Genomic DNA, 20,553 nt, shown 5'->3' with positions numbered 1-20,553 from the left:
AACGTATTTTCTTGAATCTGTTCTAACTCTGGGTTTTACTGAAAAACATTTGATGTAGTGGGAGGAGAAGGAGGACAGCTTGAAATCACTTAATTCAGGATCTGCAGTGTAATTGCTCTGGTAGGCTCAAACGTGATTTGAACATCCCTTCCTATGGGACTTGGTGACCAGGCTCCCAAGGGAGGATGACACAGCACAGGGACTACTGCAGACAGCCTGCCTCGCTTTCCAGAGAGCCGAGGTGCCAAAGTCCTTGCCGAGGTCACCAGTGCTGAAAACACTCTTAGTAATTGAAGTGGACATGGGTAACCTCCTTGTGTGTAGGTAAGCCGGCCCTTGGGGCAGAGGAGAGAAAGGAGAGCAGGGCAGTGAAAACAGGGAGCGTGGAGGGCGGCTGGATGTCCTCTGTTAATTAGGCCTTTATAGGGAGAGCTTTTGCTTTTTTCAGGGCACTCTTATGTATATTAACTCATGCACAGAGGTCAAATATTATTATTAAATATGGTGCAGATAAGTGTAATAAGTTAGCTCAGTGAATGGCTCAACTAGTTCATAGACACACACACACTAGGACTAGATGTAGCCAGTTACTTGGAATTCAGAGATAAGAGCATGTTAATTCCAAAACGGTGGGAGTAAAGTTTACCTGTGGGTGCTTTCTTACCTCTTCCACATTCATTTATTTGTTCATTCATTCATTCAACAAACATGTATTGTTTGCTTCCTACTTGCCAGTCATTCTGCTCAGTGGGCCTTGGGAATGTAGAATGAGACAAGGTTGTTTCTTCATTCATTCAACAAATATTTATTAAGGTCCTATTACATGTCAGGAACTGTTCTAGGTGCTAGGGATATAATTAAAGACAAAAAAAGCAAGAAATGCATAAACCAGTTTGGAAACTAACATTTGAAACTTACAAAGGGAAGGCAAATAAGGGCTATGATGAGAATGCTGGGATGGATACAAGGATGGGTAGCCGATTAGTGTGATAAAGTGAGGATAGTACAATGTTAATGGCAGAATCTGGGTGGTGGGAATCTCTGTGTTTACTATAAAATATCTCAACTTTGCGTTTGAAAACTTTTATGATATAATATTGTGGAAAAGATGCTATAGGAATGATAAGGAAGGGAGGGATCTGGGAAAAGCTCATAGAGGATGAGGCATTCTTTTTTCCTCCCTTTCTTCCTCTCGGCTACTTAATATCCTGTTAGCTATGGGTCCATCGAATTCCAAATCCCAGTAGGCTTTGTCTTGAGTAATAAAGAACTTCATCAGGGTCCTGGAAGATTGTTAGATTTCTTTAGTGTGGAAAAGACTGGGGAGAAGAGGCAGCTTCATGAATCAGCTAAAACTGACCCACCCTGTAGCCATTTGGTCCTTCTAGCTAACCTCCCCCAAATGCCTCCCTCTCGGTACCAGGTAGTCACTCTCCCCATATTAGTTTCCTGTCTGGGCTTCTGTGCAGTTTGATTTTGGATGGTGACATGAAATATTTTCAAAGTGAAAAGAACATTTGTGTTTTCTAATACTTTTAATATTCTTTAGTAAATTTCTTTCAAAATCATCCTGCATTTAAGGTAATTAAGCAAGTTTGAAGAGACAGTGCTATGTACTGAAGTTCTCTTTTTAGCCGGTAGGACTCCATCAGCTCATTGATACCAGTCCCGGGTTCTCAGGGGCAGAGCCTGGTAGTTACTGTTCAGCCCTGCCTCTCTCCTGTGTCTCAACAAAAATTTCCTGTCCAGTTTCAGCCCATTATAGGGGCCTTTTCTCTTCCAACACTTACGTAGGGCCTAGGCTGTGCAGGGCACTCTACCAAGAACTTTAAACGTAATTCACTGACAATAGCAATCCTAGGATGTAATTGCCATTAGTATCCCCATTTAACAGATGAGAATGCTGAAGCACAGGGAGATTAGAGTAGCTTGCTCAGGGGACTGCATGTAAAAGCACAAATCACTCCGGAGTGGAGGCTGCTGAGTCGCCAGCAGACACATTGCCTTTCTCACCGAGGGACTAATTGCTCATCTGTGAAAACCCAGTTCAATTAAAAGTACTAATGGGTCAAAATGGCATTATGCATGATTTTAATGCTTGCCTAAACCCTAACTCCTCAGTGTTTGGGATTTCAGACTGTGGTTTGCAAGGGTGTTGATTTTTGGAGGAAGGCCCCCTTCAGATAAGCCCCTTAAACTATCCTTTTCTAAGGAGACTCTAAGGGAGTTGCCAGCTGAAGAGGATGGTGTTTGCAGGAGAGGAAATATTTAAAATCAGCGGCTGACATGTTATTTCGGCAAACGGGAGGGGGGAAAAATCCCACTTTCGGAAAATGCAAGTTTTAACCTGGATATTGGGTAACGACGTTAAATTAACTCTTTGTTTCTCATCTTCCAAGCCTGTTCTCATCTTGCGCCCCAGACCCGGGGCATCCCCTCCGTTTGGGACCCGCCCGGGCGCTCCCCGTCCCTGGGAAGCAGGCGGCAGCGGCCGAGAGGGCAGGCGGGTTCCGGGGAAGGGTTAACGCGCGGCGCGCGGCGGGCCCGGAGGGCGGAGGCTGCCCGCGCCCGCGCCCCCGCCCCCGCCCGGGCGAATAGCAGCGCGCTGCCCGCCGGATTGGAGCAGCGGCATCACGCTGACCCCCGCCGGGGATGTAAGCCGCGGCCGCTGCGGGCACCGCAGGCTGTCGGCTCCGGGACCCACGGCGGCGGCGAGCGCGTCGGCTGGCGGCGAGCGCGGGCCGCGAGCCGGGCGGGCCCAGCGGCGGGAAGCGGCGGGCCGGGCGCGGGCGGAGGCGGCGCGAGCATGGCCGGGGACAGCGAGCAGACGCTGCAGGAGCACCAGCAGCCCACCGGCGGCGAGCCCTTCCTGATCGGCGTCAGCGGCGGCACCGCCAGCGGCAAGGTACGGCGGCCGCGCGCCCTGCCCGCCCCCGGCTCCTCGCGGCCGCCGCGTGGCCGCGCGCTCCCAGGCCCCTCGCCTGGCTCCCCGCGCTCTCCCCGCCGGGCTCCCCACCCGGTCCGGCCCGGCCGCCCGCGGATCCTGCCCCCCAGGCTTTTCCCCGCCGCGGGAGCTCGAGGCCGCCGTCCTAGGGGACGGCGGATGCTTATTGTTTTGCAAGCCGGCGCGGGGGAGAGGGCTCGGGGCTGGGTCCCCGGCGGCGGGCGGCAGCTCGCCCCGCGGCGCAGCCGGGGACGCGAGCCCCACGTGGCTGGGGACTGCAGGGCTTCCCTGGTCAAACCCTGAGAGCCACGCCGGGTCGGTGACATCAGTGAAATGGTACCAGCAGGGATTTGTGCGTGTTTGTGGCTCTAAGAGGAAACGTGGCTGGCTTCCATGGGAAAGTGGCACTGGCCCCGCGCCCCTGGGTGTGGGCGGCGCGCGCATCTGGGATCCCGGGAAAGGGGTCAGACGAGGGGTGCCGGACTCCCCTAGGGGCCCGCGCTCTTTGTTTCATCGGCACGGCGAGCAGAGCCTGGAGAAGGCTGCCGCGCCTTACCCCGGGCCTTTTCTGCAGTGGAGAAGGGCGGAGTCCCCCCAGCTGTTTCTTTCCTTGCCCCCTCACCGCCTTTGAGGTGCGGCTGCTTGCTCCCCAACTTCGGTGGGAGCACGAGCTCCCCGAGGGAGCCTTGGAGAGGCTGGTTGCGCGCCGGGGCTGGCGAGGGGGGTTGGCGCCTCCCGCAGCTGGGAGAGTGAGCCGAGGGCGGGATGGCGCCGAGGGGGAGGGGGCGGCCACGAGGTGTGCGCGGCGAGCCGGCCCCGGCGGGGCCCCTGCTCCCTTCTGGCTGCACGTGTCTTCCAGGTCGGGGCTGCTGGGGCGCGCGGGGCCCACACCCGCCCGCTGGGCGCTGTGCAACTTCTTTCCGTTTTAAGTTAATCTAGTCCTAGCTCTCTGGACTAGGAGTCGGCCTGCTGTAGGTAGGGCCCAGACGTTTATGTTGCCTTTGCTCCTGGTTGAATGCATTTTTTTATTTTTAAAAATGTTTATGTGTCTCCTGCTAGGACTATTACTAGGCATAAAAGCAAAACAGGATGCCAGCTCTGAAGCTTTACCTGTTCTTTGAGAATCATCCTCGCCCCTTCCTTCCATAACATATTCCTGTGGCTTGGGATCTTTGTGCGGCTCTTCATGGCTGTGTTTCCGGCGCTCCTAGCAGGATGCCTGGCCCATAGTTGGGCCCAAATATTACCCTGAGGCCCTGCCCTCCTGGAGGCAAGGAGACTTAAACTAGCAGATGAGTGTAGCATTTAGAAACAGAAACATCCCACTAGTCTTCTAAATAATTTAATCACTACAGAGGGGGAACCCCAGATCCTTAAGGGTGAAATGAAATAACTGTGTGGTTTTCATTACAGTTTCAAGGTTATTTTATAATTTTTTTGTTTAAGAAAAGCTCCAAATTCCATATTGTAGTCAGTTTGCTGCGATTGTATCTTGATTTTCTTATTCCAGTCCTTTGCACCTTTCCTCCAAAGGATTTGAAGTGTTTTTTTTTTTTTAAAGGATGGTCAGTATCAACAAATGGGACGGCCTTTGAAGTCTCAGGCCTGAACAGTGCAGGAGGGTCTGGAAGGAAGACGGATATTCTGCCCCCTGCCTGGATGTTTGTTCTGTGCCTGTGAAAGGAATTTGGGGGACAGCAAAGGGCCTAAAAGAGCATCATCAAAAGTGACACTTTTAGTCCTAGAAGGAACCTCAGAGTCTGCGCAGTCCAGCACTTCACTTGGTCTGCTCACACACAGATGAGAACAGTAATGTTCAGTTCATATACTCAGTGGCGGAACCAGGACCAGCGGTGCTGCTCGGTCCTGCTGGTCACCCCGTTAAGAACTGACTAACCAGTGTGGGGGAGAACACAGGTTTACAACCCTCACTCTGGAAAGGGGCTGCTTGAAAATGGCTACAGAATGTTTCAGAGGTATTTTGACTGAAAGGAAATGGAGATGCAGATTGCTTTGGCCCAGCAGCGCCGGTCTTGGTGGTTTCCTTACCTCCCTCTCCCCACGTTTATAAGGAAAAACAACTCCCCGTTCAGCTTCTCTTTGAGAGCTCTGATTTGTCTCAATGTTGTGGCTGCTCTAAGCACAAGTCTTTTATCTTAGACTAAATTATTTGGATGGCAGAAGGCAGAAATAGTGATTGCAGCTCCATAAATCACATGTTTGAGTTTGTTTTAGAAATGAAGGTGAACTAGAACTTCAGAGTAAGCTTTGTGAGGCTGGCATCACATCGCTGTTAGACACTTGTGGCGGGTTGAGAAAGTTACTGTGATCTACATTAAAAACCAGATTCCCGTCTTTCATATGTATACTGTGACATGCTATGACACCTCTCCTTCATTTTTTTTGTAACTGCCTTAGGACTTTTGTCCTTGGCCAGTTAAAATAGCTTCTCTGCCTGTCCCTTCACACTGCCCTCAGGGTAGTGACACTTAGTGACAGCTCCGTGTCACTCTCCTCTTTGGAAACCTTGGATGACTCCCCATTGCCCAAACTCCAGGCCACATCTTTAAGCATGGCTCAAATCCCCTTGGCCCCAGATGCGTTCTCAGACTATTTATTTTTTCATTCATATCCTCTCTCCCCGCCCAGATGCACCTGTGTAGCTGTTTGACTTTCCCTTTTGCTGGTGGTCCTCTCTCTGGAATGGCCTCCAATCTTTTCAAGGCTTCAGTTCTGTTACTACCTTTTTCAGAGAGCTTTGTTATCCATTTCCTTAATCAATTATTTTTTGTCTCTAATCATCCATAGTTTTATCACAGTCTGCCTTATACTGTGGTTATTTGTTGACTGCTTCCCCCACTACAAATCCCTGGAAGAGTGCCTGGTGTATTTGTGCCGTAATGCCCACTGCAGCCTTTGATAGAGTGTTGTTGGTGTTTAGTGTTTGTTGAACTGAGTTGGGCAGACCATAATTTATAATTACCCTTTTATTTTTTAATTCATGAGTTAGGATTTGAAGCCACAGTTGAAACCATATTTAACTGTGTTACCCGTGTTGCAGTGATCAAAAAATGAAGAGCACCCCAAACCCTAATACATTGGTATTGCTTATTTATTTAGTGTGTGCTAAGCGCCTATTTGTGCAGCAAAGGTCATTGTGCCGAATACTGTGTTAAGTGCTTGGGGTGAGGGGAAGTCAGGGTATCAGGAAATAACAGAAAGCTTCTCGGTATTTGATGGTTACAAGCTCCTTAAACCTCTCTTACTGTCAAGCCAACGTATCATTAAAGCATTTGATTATCTTTCCACTTGTGGTCAGATGTCTTGATCATTGACAGATGACACTGGAAGATGAAGTCAGGAGAATTTTTGACTTGTCTGAAGTCACATAGCTAGTAAGTGATAAAACTTGGATTGGAATCCTGATTTTTCCTTTTTTAAAATCTATACCAGTTTGAGCTATCACAAAATTAGTGACCTATCCTCCGAGGTATTTTTTGGGAGTTGGTCTGACTGTGTATGAGTAATAGGGATGGGGAAGAGACACGGCAATGCCCTCGGAGGTGGGGCTGCCGCCCGTCGCAGCTTGACAGTGAGTCAGCAGTGCTTTTGGAGCGCTCTGCAGTGTGCCCTGGACCTGAGGCTCCGTGGCTCCTTGTATTTGGGGATTTCACTGTTCCTGGACCTCAGCAGCCTTCCCATCTGGCCAGACTCCTTTCGTACCCTCCTCTCAGGTGCTCCCTACCTGCTGCTTTTCTCAGCCAGTGTGGTGGGCTTTCTACCCCTGCAGGTGTGTCCATGTCCAGGTGGGCCCATGCGACTTGGCGCTGCTGACCTCCTGCCGCTGCCCCACCTGCCCCCCATCCCTGGCCCTCTCTGTTCCAGTCCCACCTGCTACTGGGCACGCCATGCTTGCCCCCGGCCCGAGGACTTGGCATTTGTCCTCTTGTTGGCTGGGTCAGCCCCGGAGCACTGTGCCTGGCCAAACACCAGCCTCAGTGCCCCCCCCTGCTGCTACCTGCCCCTAGCGTGCCTGTGCTTCAGGGCCTTCTTTATTCCTTGCTTGAGTGTCTTTGAAGTGTGGTTCCTGATGCTCACTCTGTGGTCACCTGACTGCAGCTCATTATACAGCATTTGCTCAGGTCCTCTGGCTGATGTTATCATTTCTTTTTGTGTCTAGATTTTATGAAGTTCTGTGATGGAGACAGATTGTATTTGGGAATTTCACTGCTGATGACCGGCCTTTTTTTGCCTTGGGCTCTGAGGTGGTGCTGTGGGAAGTGCTCAAGATCACTAAGGTCCTTTACTGTATCTCAATTTTTTAAATCAATAAGATAGATTGGAAGGGTGTATTCTGTGTGTGTGTGTATGCTTTCTTGTCCATTAAACCATTTTTATCATTAAGCCAACTTAATTGAAACATTTGATCATCTCTTTATCATAACATATGTGTATGTAAAATTATTAAGTATAATCTATTATGACTATAAAACAAAAACAGCAATTATGAAAGGATGAGGAAAATGAAATAAACACTTGAAATTGTGATTTCTGTGATGGCAAGGCCTTTTGATTCTTATTAAAATATTCTTATTTGTGACTAAAGAATGTTTTATTTTTAAAAATCTTGTGTTATACATGGTGATTCATGGATTTGGGATATCTTGGTGTTATTAGACTTGGTGGTAACACAAGGCCGAAGGTGTGGTTCTCCTAGTAGTCTTTTCAGTCTTGATTTAGTCACGATCATAGCTGAAAAAAGTATCCCCTAAAAAGATCCAAATACCAAAACCTCATCGTTTGCAGTATTTCCCAAATCATGACAGGCCCATTCCCCAATTAGGCAGTGGCTTTTGTTAAAAACCACCTAGAAAATGTTCCCCATCAGCTATTTTCACAAAACCAGTATGCTCCACTTAAAGGGTTTTCACTAATGGATTCCAAACCCACCCGAAATCTTTATTTGGAATAGTTCACAAGTTCTTACAAATTCCTGTTTGAGCGTTTTGGATGTACATAAAGTTTTTGGCAACAAGGTTGCTGCACAATAGAAACATTTTCAAGTATGTTTTTAACATAATTTGATCATTTGATTTTAATAAATATGTTTTCTCTCAATTCTTTGTAAACCTGGAAGTCAAAACTATTTTTGCAAGTGAAATACTCTCAAATGAACAAGTAACTGCAAAATTTACATGAACATGAAAAGGAAAAGAGGATTTTCTAAAAGACAAAATGAAAGGTGCAACAGTTGCCAGGTGTTGGGGAAAAAATACTCATCAGCATTTAATTCACTTGCTTGCAAGAGTTCACACTGGAGAAAGCCACGGTATTTACAATCATAAAAGAACCATCAGTAGACTGTGTCACACAATAACCTGAGAAATATAAAGACCCCTGTGAGGCCGTGGGCTTTCAGGTTTCTCATAAGCAGTAATTTGACTAGCTATGGGGGCATTGGTTCTAAAATGAACCATGTATGCTTTGAGAATTTTGAATGATGAGGAAAGAGGGTGATAATTCTAAAAACAAGAAGTTTGCTTTGCTCCCTGGCTATTATAAATGATCTTTCCTTGGGTTTCTCTTAAAAAGCAGTTATTTTCACACTCCCTCTGAAACTGCAGGAAATGTGTCAAAAGAGTATTTCTGAACCTCCCTGAGTCTCTTACATTGTAATCTTAAGTCCCCTACATAGTAACCTTGAGTCCCCCAAGGAACAGGTAGGTGCCCAGCAGTCCCATGGTCCCACACTTTACCTGTGGTAGGCATTCATTTTCACAATAGTGGTAGAAGGTTCTGCCACCTGGCCTTTGTGTGACTTGTGACATGTTATTGTAGGGCTTTTGCGAGAATTGTGCCCGGTACTTAACATGCAGTGCTTCTTTATTGCTTTAGTCTGTCTGTGAGTATGCACCTGGTCTGACGTTGGCCTTCCCTCCCCCTCGGCTGAAGGGCCTTTTGTCATAGCTCAGCAAACACCCTCTGTTTGCCCGTCCTCTGTGAAGCCCAAGTTGAGTGGGTGTCTAGGATTGCCTCCTCCCCGCACAGTGTCTCTGCCCCATGTAGGTTGATGATCTCTCAGGCTATGGACAGAGGCTTGTAGTAAGCAGAATGGGGCGCTAACAGTGCTGACCTATCTATCACGTTGGGCTGTGGTCTCCAGACACGTGTAAGAGCATTTTGGAGCGTTCTTTATCGTACCGCATTATTTTTGACCTCAGTTTTTGTCATCATGGGTAGAGTTGCAAACGATGCAGCTTCTGTTATACTATAAATACTGACATTTTAAAATAATGATTTCCTTCTTTTAAATATATCTGATGGGCTCTGTATACCGTAATAATTTGACCTATTGTCATCCATTGAGAAATAAACGAATGAGCTTGTTTGAGTCGGAAATGTTCGTTTTTCCTTTTTTTCTTCTTGAACTCATATTTCAGTTCTACTTCACTCATCAAATGTTAACTGCATTTTATTTGTTTTTACATGAAAATCCTTTGTTGATCCTTCTATCATCCTTTTGCAACAAAAACACATAGGTGTGTTGGAGTAATACCAACTCCTGTTCTCATAAGTCTCTTCCAGTGTTAATTTCTCCTGGTGGCATTAGTATAGTTACTGCCATATTTTAATCAAAGCAAGTAGATATACATTTTGATGAGTAATTAAACATGCAAGGTAGAATTTTGTTGGAAGGCAACCTGATGAGATAGATGGAGCTCCCCCACCTACTGCTTTCATGTGTTAGTGGATCATTGCTACTCAATGCTAGAATAAGACTTTTTTGCTTGTATAGCAAAAAACCCTATTGGCATCAGTAGATGGGAATGGAAAGACTGGTACATCAAGGTCACTCAGGTTTTACCCTTCAAATTCTATGTCAGAACCCAAGGTATTTTTGTGAATGAACCGGCCTGCCACCCACCTCCTTTAATTTTGTTGAAAGCAAAAACTGGAAACCTCCAGATTGTTAAAAGGATTTGTTACCCAGTCTTTAGGTTGTTCACTATTTTAGCACTACTATTTTAAATTGCCCCTTTGTACAGCCACTGACCTAGGAAGTTTGGGTTCCAGCCCAGCTTTGCCAGTTATTGGGTATCTGTGTAATGCCCTGTAGAAGAGGGGCCTTTCGGCTCTTAGACTTCACGCTTGCATAACTAGCCTTGAGTACGCCGAGTCATTTCTCACACGAGTCACACATAACAAGTTCTTCATTCTCCAGCCTGACCTGCGTGATGCAGTTGACATTTGTAATCTGCTTTTGGGGGGGTCCTGAAGGATGACATCCCCTGCCACTTGCCAACACTCACCTCCACCAGATATTAACTGGGCTTCTCCTAGGACCTGGGACCCTGTATCTTTCACCTATGGGGCTCCTTTTTCCTAGCATCTTTCCCTCCACCCACCTTCCTTTTATATGCATTCTCTCCCGCCTTTCCTGGGAAGTCCTCCCTGCTGAGGTTCGGGTTCCTCTGCTGTGTTGCTAAAGCATCCAAACAGACGTCAGTGGCAGTATTCTGCCCCATCCCGTGTGGTCCTTGCTTGTTGATTCTGCCTTTGCCGCTAGGCTGAGTCAGCATCAGGGACTGGTTCTCCTGACCCTTGCCTGAGGCTAACACATGGACTGAACAGTCTGGGAAGGTTCTCGATAAACGCGTGTTGAATGACCGACTGCTAAAGGCCTCTCTCTCACACTGCTTGACATCTCTTGGCTGTGTAACAGGAAGCTCAGTATGTCCAGTATTTGACTCCAGATCTTCCCCTTCAGCCTGTTCAGTCTGCGACCTCTCCGCTCTCTGCTGATGACAGTTTCATTCGTTTGGTTACTCAGGCCTCAACCTGGGAGCCTTTTTGACTTCTCTTTCATCATATCCTGTCCACTGAGATGTCTTGCTGGCCTTGTCGTGCCTTGTCCACAGTCTGCCTACTTTTCATCCCCACTGCTTCGGCTCTGGGCCACGCCACCGCCGTCTCTGAGTGGGGTCGTCGCAGTGGCACCCTACCTCCTCCACTGCCACCTTTGTCTGTGTATATTCTGTCGTCATCATAGCAGCCAGAGTGATCCTGTTAAAATGAAGGTTGGGTAGGGACATCTCTACTCTGCTTGAAACCCTGCACTGACTTCCTGTTTCCCTCCCAGAAAAAGCTGAAGTCCTTACAGCGATCCACAAGGCCCTCTGGATGGGCCCTGGTGCTGGCTGCCCGTTCTGCCAGGACAGCGCTTGCATCAGGGGGCAGCATGGTTAACTAACTGTTTTACCTCGTGGTCACCCTGTGTAAAATTGCACACAGTAGGCACTCAAACATTTGTTGAATTAGTGGTTGAAGAATGCATTCGCTCTTGGCCCCCTTACCTGTTCTAATCCTAGTTTTTAGCATTTAAATCTGGTTGCTTAGGCTGCTGCTGAGGGATGTGGCTAATTGTCTCTTTGCTGTTCACATTTTACTTCCTCTTGGGGTCCCTTCACCTGGATGGGACTTGCTGGCACATTGTCAACCACAGAGCTTGGTGTAGGTGTCCATGCTGAGTGGCTTAGGTGCCTGTTGAATGGTGCATTTTTTAAAATACCAAATCACCTGGAGAGTAGCCATAACATCTTGCTGTCAAGTTCTTAATGGGGCTCTCACCTATTTTGCTTAATTAAATGCTTGTTGAAATGAACTGGATCTTTTAACTCAAGAAGTGCTGGAAGAGTAGTTCTTTTAAGCCAAAATGATTATCTTCCCTATCTTAGGGGAAGGTAGAGGTCCATCATCTGGAGAAAAACTGTCTCTGCTCTGGGCAGCTTGCACCAGTCTGAGTAGAGACCTTTTGTCGCATGGAGTGCAGTTGGGAAAGTCCCAAGCAGACCTGTAGTGTAGGAAAAGCTCGTGGCAGGTTTTTAGTTCTTCTGAGTTTTGTGCGGCTTGTAGGGAACGGACTGTGGCCTTGGAGAGGCTCAGCATGATAAACACTTTCCGAAGCTCTAGGTGTAATTTAGTGTTTTCCCGTTGGGATTATTAGTGTTCTTCCTTCCATCAACACAGATGATATGCAACTATGTGTATAAAATCTTTAGTTTCTGCTGTACAACAGCAGTGTGAAGATCTGAGATGCTGCTTATTTAAAATGTTTTCCTTTTTCGACGAAAGAAATGCAAACGCTCTGTAAACGGAAGCAGTTACAGTCTTTACTGTCCTGGTAAATGTACGAGGGGTTTGGTGATGAGAAGCAGCTCTGAGCAGGAATAGAACTCAGAATCAGGCCAGATGCCCAGGGGGCCATGGGAAGCCTGTCCCTTCCGTGTGGCTCAAGGTTGGCATTTCTGCCAACAGGTGCTCTGGAATCAGTGGACATTTACTGAATTGGCTGTGGTGTGACCGCACTTTGTCTCTTTAGAGGGTTTCTGAAGGTATGTTTCTGCCCAATGGCATCTCGGTTGTCTGAGGGAGTTTTCTCTGGAATTTCTCTACAGATTCAGTTTGGTCATGAGATTGGCTCAGAGCCCTGCTGTTTCTGGTGAGGCGTATCTCCTGGGGATCTGTTGATTTTCCTATTGAGGTAAAACATGCTAGTTTGATTAGTCAATAGCTTCATTTTTCTCCATCTCCTTTGTAGAGAAAGTAAACATTTGAAAGCAGAAGGACCAGAATATTGAGTGACACATTGTATTTGAACAAAAGGGTCAGTGAATGCCCTTCTGGAAGGAAATACAAGCAAAGTCCTCCTAGTCTGATGCCAGACTGACCATGTGGTTGGTGGAGGACATGATTTTGGACTTGCCTTCCAAGAAATGCTGCATCCTAGGCCTGCCACAGGCTCCCTTTGCGGGTCTTTGTGTGGTTTAAGGTCTTCTTGGCGTGATAGAGCGGAGGCTTTATGTGTCAGCTTCAAGCAAAGATGGACTAGAACTCCTGGTTTGCTTGGGAAATGCTCTCTTGCTTTGAGTCCAGCCAGAGGCTTTGGAGTTTGTGCTCACTGGTGTGACCATCCAGCTCGGCCCCTTTTAATATGTTTCTCCTGAGCCCATTTCTGCATCTGTGAAAAGAGACAGTCTAGTTTGCAGAGTTGCTGTTAGGGCTCAATGAGAAAATGCACACAAAAGCACACACTTGGAGGCAGCGAGAGCACACGCTCAGTGAGAGCACACGCTTTGTGGCACTTCTGCCGTGGGCGAGTGGCTGCCACATGGTGCTTCGTGCTCTGCCGTGGCTGCTCTGTCACAGTAGGCTCTGTGGCCATCGTCCTGTCCGCTTCTAACCAGCGCAGCTCCCTGGGCGCATGGCCTGGCAGTGTGCAGGCGTGGTGGCGCTGGTTCTGACAAGGGCCCGTGAGGACAGTTAGATTCCCACTTACTAAGTGACGTCATTTCCTTGGGCAGTGGCCTCTCTTTTTGCTGGGAAAACCCATAACGAGTCAGCTGTTGGCCACTCTTACGCTGTCAGCCTTTCGTTTTCTTACTGTTACCGGCTTGCTGCAGGCCTCAGCGGTCCTTTTCTGTGGTGGTTCCCTGGGAGCTTTTCTTTAAAAGACTTAAGTGGGTTTGTTGCTCATGGGTTGTTAGGGGAAGAAAAAAACAGTTTATTAACATTACTTTTTAAAAAATGCTTTTAATTAGGTATTGAAGCCAAGGGAAAGTGTATGAATGCACAAGTGTGTGGTTCAGAGAATTAGCACAGAGCGAACACACCTGTGTAAGTGCCCTCCAAGTGGAGAGGTGGCAGCACCAGGAAAAGCCCCCTCACTCACTAGCCCTGCCATCAGTGGTTTGATGCCCTCTAGGGTGAGGCCGTGTTTAATAGCTGTAGGGTTCCCAGGGCTTGTGTGACTCTAGTGACTTGGTCTTGTATAGGAGATGCATAAATGTGAAAAATAAAGTCATCTTGCGCCTAGAAAATCCTACTCAATCCAGATCACAAACTGTCTCCTCTGAAGCTTTCACCCTTGAGTGCCACTGAAAGTAAAAGTCATGTCATTCATTCATTCATTTATTTGGTAAATGTTTATTGATTCCTTACAAAGTGCCAGGTGTTCTGTTAGGTGCTGGGAATATAGCAGTGCCTTCGATAAAGCCCCTGACCTCATGGGGCTTACGTCTGGGTCTGACTCCTCTGTGCTAACCCCGTGCCTAACACAGGACCTACCTGCATGGTAGGCACTTAACAACATCTGCCGAGCTGAGCTGTGTACTGTTCCCCTGCAGCTCTCCCACCCGTGTGTTGTGGTGAGCTGTCAGAGCTCGGACCTCCGGACTCCAGGTGCCTGAGTGCAGCTGTCCGTCTGGATCCCAGCCTCGTGCACCGAAAGGACTCAGTCTGGTTACTGCAGGGGTGGTAGGCGAGCAGGAAGGACCCTCAGAGGTCTCGACAAGCCGGAAAGTGTCAGGTGGCCGTCATACAGCTTCTCTTGCTAAAGCCGTCAGTGATCAGTTAGTTCCTAAGACCCATTAGAGCCATTCTGTGCCCTGTGACAGTGACCACCCACCTGGAAACTCCCGGTTTCACCCCTCTTGGCCAGCTGCCTTCCTGCCTTGTTCTTCTCCATTGTCTCTGGGCTCCTGGAAAAGAACCTGGGACTGGGCCCTGCGTCACCCCCGTCGTGGATCGCTGGTTTTCTCCCTCCCGTACTCTGTGTCCTCTGTCCGTTGATGTCTCCCAGGTTATTTCCTGCCCCCGGCCCTTTCCTGGGTTTCTTCCCCACGTGTTCAGCTGTCTGCTGGGCATCGCACTTGATGCTGAACCATGCTCGTTCGGCACTAGCCCCTCATACCCAACCTCGCTGCCTCCCAGCCCTGGACCTGCTGCCCCACCTCTGTTTTTCTCCACGCAGATGCACAGGACAGAATCTTTGCCTCATCCCTGTCACTCCCCGGCCGGTGCTCCTACATCCTCCACATCCGTCCAGGCTCCCGGGCTCCTGTCAGTTCTACTTTCTGAATATCTCTTGGGGCCGCCCCACCCTCTTTCTTGCTTGGATAACTGTCCAGTGGCCAAGCCCCCAGCTGCCAGTCTGGACCTCCTTTGAAACGTTCTGCATATTGCTGCTGGGGTGTCTTTTAAAAAATGTGCCATCGCCATGCCTGTCACACCCCTAAAATTCTTTAGCGGCTCTCCTTTGCCTCAGGCTTGCCGTCAGCAGCACTGCCTGCCACCTGAGCCTTCCAGCCTTACACCCTGTACTCCCCGAGCCCATGTCTCCTCTCCCAGCCGGTCCCCCGGCCTCAGACTCGGCTCTGCGCCGGATGTGTGGCCGCTTTGGCCCGCTTTCTTGTCCCTCCCTTCGGCTGGTCATGTCAGAGCCCTGGGAGGTGAGCTGGGAGTCCGCCCCGTCCGGGCTGAGGCTCTCGTCCTGCCCTCCTCCTGGGCCACCTCGTGCCGCCGTCTCTCCACTTGCGTGTCGTCCCAGCACATGGGGTTTTCAGAGCGGTGTCCCGTCTCTATCCACGATGCCTGGGATCTCATAGGTGCTCAAAAATACTCCAGGGAATGTAAGGGTTTTCTTTTTCTTTTGGTCAGAGTGGGGGGTTGAGTTATATAGGGATTCACCCAGGTTACTAGTTTTCTTCATTCTAACATCAGAATTTGAGATCTGAGAAGTTAATCTCACATATATATATATAATCTCACATAGTTCTTGGTCAATAATGCTACTAGTCTTCACGGTAGTTGCTCTCTGCCAAGCTGGACATCGGGCTGGCGTTGGTGAGAAGGGGTGCAGGAAGCACACTTGTTGGCACCGGACAGCTGCTCCTCCGCCCTGCCGTTGTGGGGGCTGGGTCCTGGGAGTGCGGCTGTGTGGAGGGTGGGGTGGGCGCGGGCCGGGGGATGGCAGCCAGGCCTTTGGCTGAGCTGATGGTCTGGAACATGGGACTAGTTCAGGCAACTTGAACGCCGTGAGTTGGAAAACTGCTAGTTCATGTGAAGTTACTGTAGAGAAGCATGGAGAAACTGGCTTTATATGAACCCTGTATTTATAGCAAAACCACTGGTTTTTCTGTTGAGCTGTTAGGCAAATGTCTGAGTTTCAGGTTTGAGTTGAGGTTTTCTGAGGGGTGGCACAGGTTAATTTAATAGGAAGAACAGCTTTTATCACGCTTTCCCGCATTTTTTTTCTTGATCGAAAGTGGCATGTGCTCTTGTGAAGCACGGGCCTAATGCCCCTGGCCTGCATGCAGTCACTGTCCCACTGCTTTATTTCCCTCATACCACTGAATACTAGCTGAAGTCATTTGAATGTGCGTTCATTATCTATTTCTTTTCAAAATACTTGCAATAACAGCTAATATTGCCTGAGCACGTACCATGTGCAAGGTGCCGGTCCACGTGTTTGCGTGTGGGGGGCCCTTCACCCCTCCAGGGGCCCTGGAAGGTGAGGCACTGTGGTTATCCCCGGGCTCCAGAGCAGCAGACAGCAGCACAGACAGAAGGCTCCGGTGCTAGAGCCCCCTCCTCCCTCCACGCCCGCTCTGCTCTCTGTCACTCTGTGTGACATCGGTGGGGCCTGTGGGCTCGCTGTCGGCAGGGCGTGGACTGAGCAGGAAATACACCAAGTGAAGGGTGACAATGAGATCCTTCCTCAGCATATAGTTTGCTTGTTTTCCCCACAAAGCCTTTTCTTTTCAATTACAAACATATACTTAAGTACAGATACGGTTGTTGCCCCTTTTGGGAATTAGATTCTTTTTTCTCCATGACTCTTTGGGGAGTACGTCCCCTGAGGTGCGACGTTATCTTAGCTGTTCAACAATTAGCAAGATCGGAGGTTGTTTTATGTCAGCCAGATGTCAGTCTCCTTGAGATCTGGGAGCCCCGTCAGCCTCCTGCGCTGTTCCCTGGGGAGGGGCGTGCTCCTGCAGGGGGCTGCTGTCCGTCTATTTTCTGTTGGTTCTTACTGGATGATGCCATCCCTGTAAGAAAATTAATGTCACTGAATTCGAAGGACCTACCTTATTTGGAGTTTTGAACATTCTAGTTAACTGGCCATAGTCTTTTCCAGGAATAATGCTGATGAGAAACAAAAGAGTACTTGAAAAAGTTTTTTTTTTGGTAATAATATTTTATAATAATGCGGGAGGTGGTTAAGCCTTGTCCCTCGTTCTTTTCCCCTCCTGTGGGGCAGACTGTTAACCTGCAGGGCAGGAGTTCGTAGGTCAGCCCGGGGTCTGAGGATGAGCTTCAGAAGGGCCCTCAGTCGCCTGCCCCTGGGTCAGGTGCTCACGTTGTGCCGGGGCAAACATTCCATCCCAGGCCGGAGCCTGAGGACAGCAAAGAGCTCTCTGTGATGTGGGTACTCGCATAGTCTCAGGATGCAAGAATCCTGGAAGCTGACTTGATTTACAGATTAGAAGAATTTTTTTCTAGCCACAGGAAACGAGCTAGATGTGAGTAAAACTCCATAGAGGGCAGTTTGGACTTTTCCCCACTGGGGAACCGGGCGTTCTAATCGGGTGGATGGGTGGGCACAGTTTGGGGTGACAGCAATGTCATGCCAGCTTCGTCCCCATCTGAGCCTTGTATCATGTAGACTGCAAATGGCCCGCACACTCATATTTAACCGGCCGTTCTTATTTCCAAATGCTGCTGCTCATGTGCGTGGACGTGATTAGAGATTGAACCCGTCTGTGATCACTTTGGTAGAAGTTAAAAGGCAATGCATGTGGCATAAAAGGACAGTCACTGCCTTGACATGGCCACAACTACTGCTGTCGTCCGAGACAGCATCACCCGCTGGACCTCCCTTCGCTCATCTGTAAAATGGGTACCACGATGGTGCCTACTTCCCACAGATTGTAAAGGATTACATGAAATGATATGGAGAAGGCAAATGAAATGTTACCCGGCATGTGGTAAACAGCCTGTGAATGTGGGCTCTCGTGAGGACGGTGATGATGGCTGTAAGGACGGCTGCAAGGCCTGCGGCCAGAAATCAGTATCCTTTCTTCACCCCATCCCATCTCCCAGAGACAACCACTTGCAACCCTTGAGGTTGTTTCTCCTTTTATTTACCTCCATATTTAAACAAAGGATCAAGGCGCTCTTTACTGACTTCCTACTGTGGGTGATCAGGATCAGGACCTCGCTGACCCTTCCTTCCTCCCCACACATCTCTCCTTCTAAGATATCAAGATTTTGGGTGGAGCGACATTCAGTGTTTTATTTTATTATCATATAAACATTGCTGGCAGCTGAGTCATGGAGTAACCTATGAGTGCTGGGTGTTACCGAACATTGTACTGCTGTCCTGAGTTGAAAAAAAGAAAACGAGTGGGGTACTTATTGCTGATTTGCCTTTAAATATGAGTGAAGTTAAAGGTCGTCGTGAGGTTGCTGCCTACTTAGATGTGTGCTGTTTACTTTGTGACTTGCTCAGTTTTTTCTTCAGATGCCCTCATTCGTTTGCATCGCCATTCTGGAATCGTTTGGAGAGTGGGTAGAGGTTAACCTTCCAGGGGAAGCATTGGGCTTTTCTCGCCTGGGAGTTTGGAGTGGAAATGGGTGACCCATCTGTGTCAGGTTTTGGTGCTGTGCCCTTCCTGTCCTTAGGCCGAGGCCATCTGTGATAGAAAGGCTTAGCTGCCCTCAGAACACACAGTGGGTCTTGGAAGGCACAAAGATGGGGCTGCCTAGCAGGGCTGTGGGACGGAAGCCCAAGGTGGGAAGATTACTGTGGTCATGAAAAGTAAATGAGAACGGTAGAGGGGAAGAGCAGGGTCTAGAATGTGCACCGACAGGAGAGGGAGCTTCTCCTAGTGGGAATGTCAATATTGATGCTTTTGCTCGGCACAGCTCCCCCAGAGCGGGGTTAGGGAGAAAGGGGGAGCTGTGGATCTGGCCACCTCTGGTGTGTTTGTTTACCAGCGAACCAGATGGAGGAGGCCCATGGTGCCGGCCTCTGCTCTGACAGGCCCAGCTGGAGGCCGACATTGTCTCTGTGTGGTGCTTGCCGGCAGAGATGTGGGTTCAGGGCCTGGGAGGGGTGGGGGAGCCCCCAAACACCAAAGCAGCTTTTCTCCGTGCAGCTGCAGGTAACAAGGTAGTCCTGACCTGGTGGGGGTCTGTGGCCTCTGAGTTAGAGGGAAGCGGCAGGGTGTGTGCGGGGTGGGAGGTGAAGGAAGGTGAGGAAGTGTTTCCCTCCTGGGGAGACAGTGATAGAAACAGGATGAATTTCTGCTTAAAATGGTTTTTTCTGTCATCTGTGGCTCTAAATGTTTTGTGTTGGGAGCTCGTGACCAGTTTTGTAAGGTGAGTGTCGTGAGGAACTCTGGAATATTGAAACAACTAGAAAAGCTAGTTTTAGGCAGGAAAACGTGTCTCCTGGAATGGGGAGCAGAGGGCAGCCTTGCCCCACCAGACTTCCTCTGCTTTCTGGTCCCCAGGTGGTGCCTGCCACCGCACGTTTCATCCAGCTTTAACTGACTACTACGGCAAGACCCAAGCTTCTGTACTTGGCCATCTTCTGTATAAAGTAGGTATAATTAATAACACCCACTAATTACACTGCGGGATTGACCGGATTGACAGGGATGGGATTTGACCAGGGTGACCCAGAAATGAATGGTATGGGACAATGGAAAGAACCCGCCGTGGCTACACGTCCCTGAGTGGTCACCTACCTCAGGTACAAGTGGAGGGGAAGTGGGGTACATGGCCCTTGAAACCCCTTCCAGGTCTCCCGGTCTGACTCTGGGAGGGCGGACACAGGTCTCTCTTCCCGGCGTTCCCTGCGTCCCGTCTTTGGAGCGGACCCAGCGCACCTGGCTCTCTGCAGTGCTGTCCTCTCCCTCCCCCCCAGGGCAGTGCATGAAAGGTGGCATTGTGCTGATGGCTTTTTTTTCTATCCTTTCGCCTCCTGGCTTCACGACAGGCAAGCAGAGTCGCAGGCCCCTCCTTTGTCTTCTTTCTCCTGGAATATGTTTGGAGCCCCTCACTGCCTGTCCCTCTTCCTCCTTCCGGACCTGGGTGTGGTCCGGGGAATGGCTGCAGAGCCCAGCCTGCGTGCCCTGGAGTCTGGCTTGATCTGGACGTTCCGGGCAGTTCCCCAGCCAAGAGATGAGCATCAGAGCCAGGCGGTAACGCTGCCGTGTGGCTCTGTGCGCCGGAGAGAGCGCTTCCTCCCACGGGTGAACGTTCCCAGGGCTCTGGTTCTTCCCAGGGACACGTTCTGTGACTGTCAGGGTCCCAGTTTTGTCTCTGAGCTCCGAGGGGCCCTTTTCCAGCAGAGTTTGAGCTTCCGGGCTCCGGGAGGCCCCGGGAAAAGCCGATCCTTCCCAACGATGATCTCTTTCTGGGATCTGATCAGAGATGGAGGGAAGGGGGAAATCTCCGTGCCAGGGACAACTCATGGTGGAGCAGACCATCTCGGTGATTTTAATGCCTGCCTGTATTTGCAAAGTAAAATGAGGGAGAAATTCCCCTGTTGCATTTCCAACCCTTAACTTGTCAGGCATTCTTATGGGGTGTTTTTGTCTTCATGAAAAATAAACAAAACATGTCAAATATACCAAACACATACATTTGAAAAAGTAGGCCAAGCGTTCTGTCTGCCGGCTAAATCCTTATAGTGGGCTCCTCACCCTCTTGCCTGACTCCAGTCAAAGGGTCTTCATGCAGAAAGGACCTGCGGTCACCAG

General features: G+C 49.2%; 1 protein-coding gene across 2 annotated transcripts in view; it reads left to right on the top strand.

The window, feature by feature from the left end:
* Window positions 1-2,581: 2,581 nt before the first annotated feature.
* The window catches only part of UCK2 (uridine-cytidine kinase 2), a 63,861-nt gene continuing 45,889 nt past the window's right edge, over window positions 2,582-20,553 (top strand). The window contains exon 1 of one of the 2 annotated variants that reach the window (XM_036922891.2): window positions 2,582-2,905. In XM_036922891.2, the coding sequence (XP_036778786.1) occupies window positions 2,807-2,905 (99 nt within the window). In that variant the 5' untranslated portion in view covers window positions 2,582-2,806. Of the gene's footprint in view, window positions 2,906-3,259; window positions 3,281-20,553 lie in introns of those variants that run through there. The other variant, XM_057494924.1, reaches the window with a different exon arrangement.

Source organism: Manis pentadactyla, chromosome 19 (assembly GCF_030020395.1).
Source record: "Manis pentadactyla isolate mManPen7 chromosome 19, mManPen7.hap1, whole genome shotgun sequence".
NCBI lineage: Eukaryota > Metazoa > Chordata > Mammalia > Pholidota > Manidae > Manis > Manis pentadactyla.
Note: the sequence above shows the minus strand (reverse complement) of the source record. Positions and strands in the feature narration are given on the sequence as shown.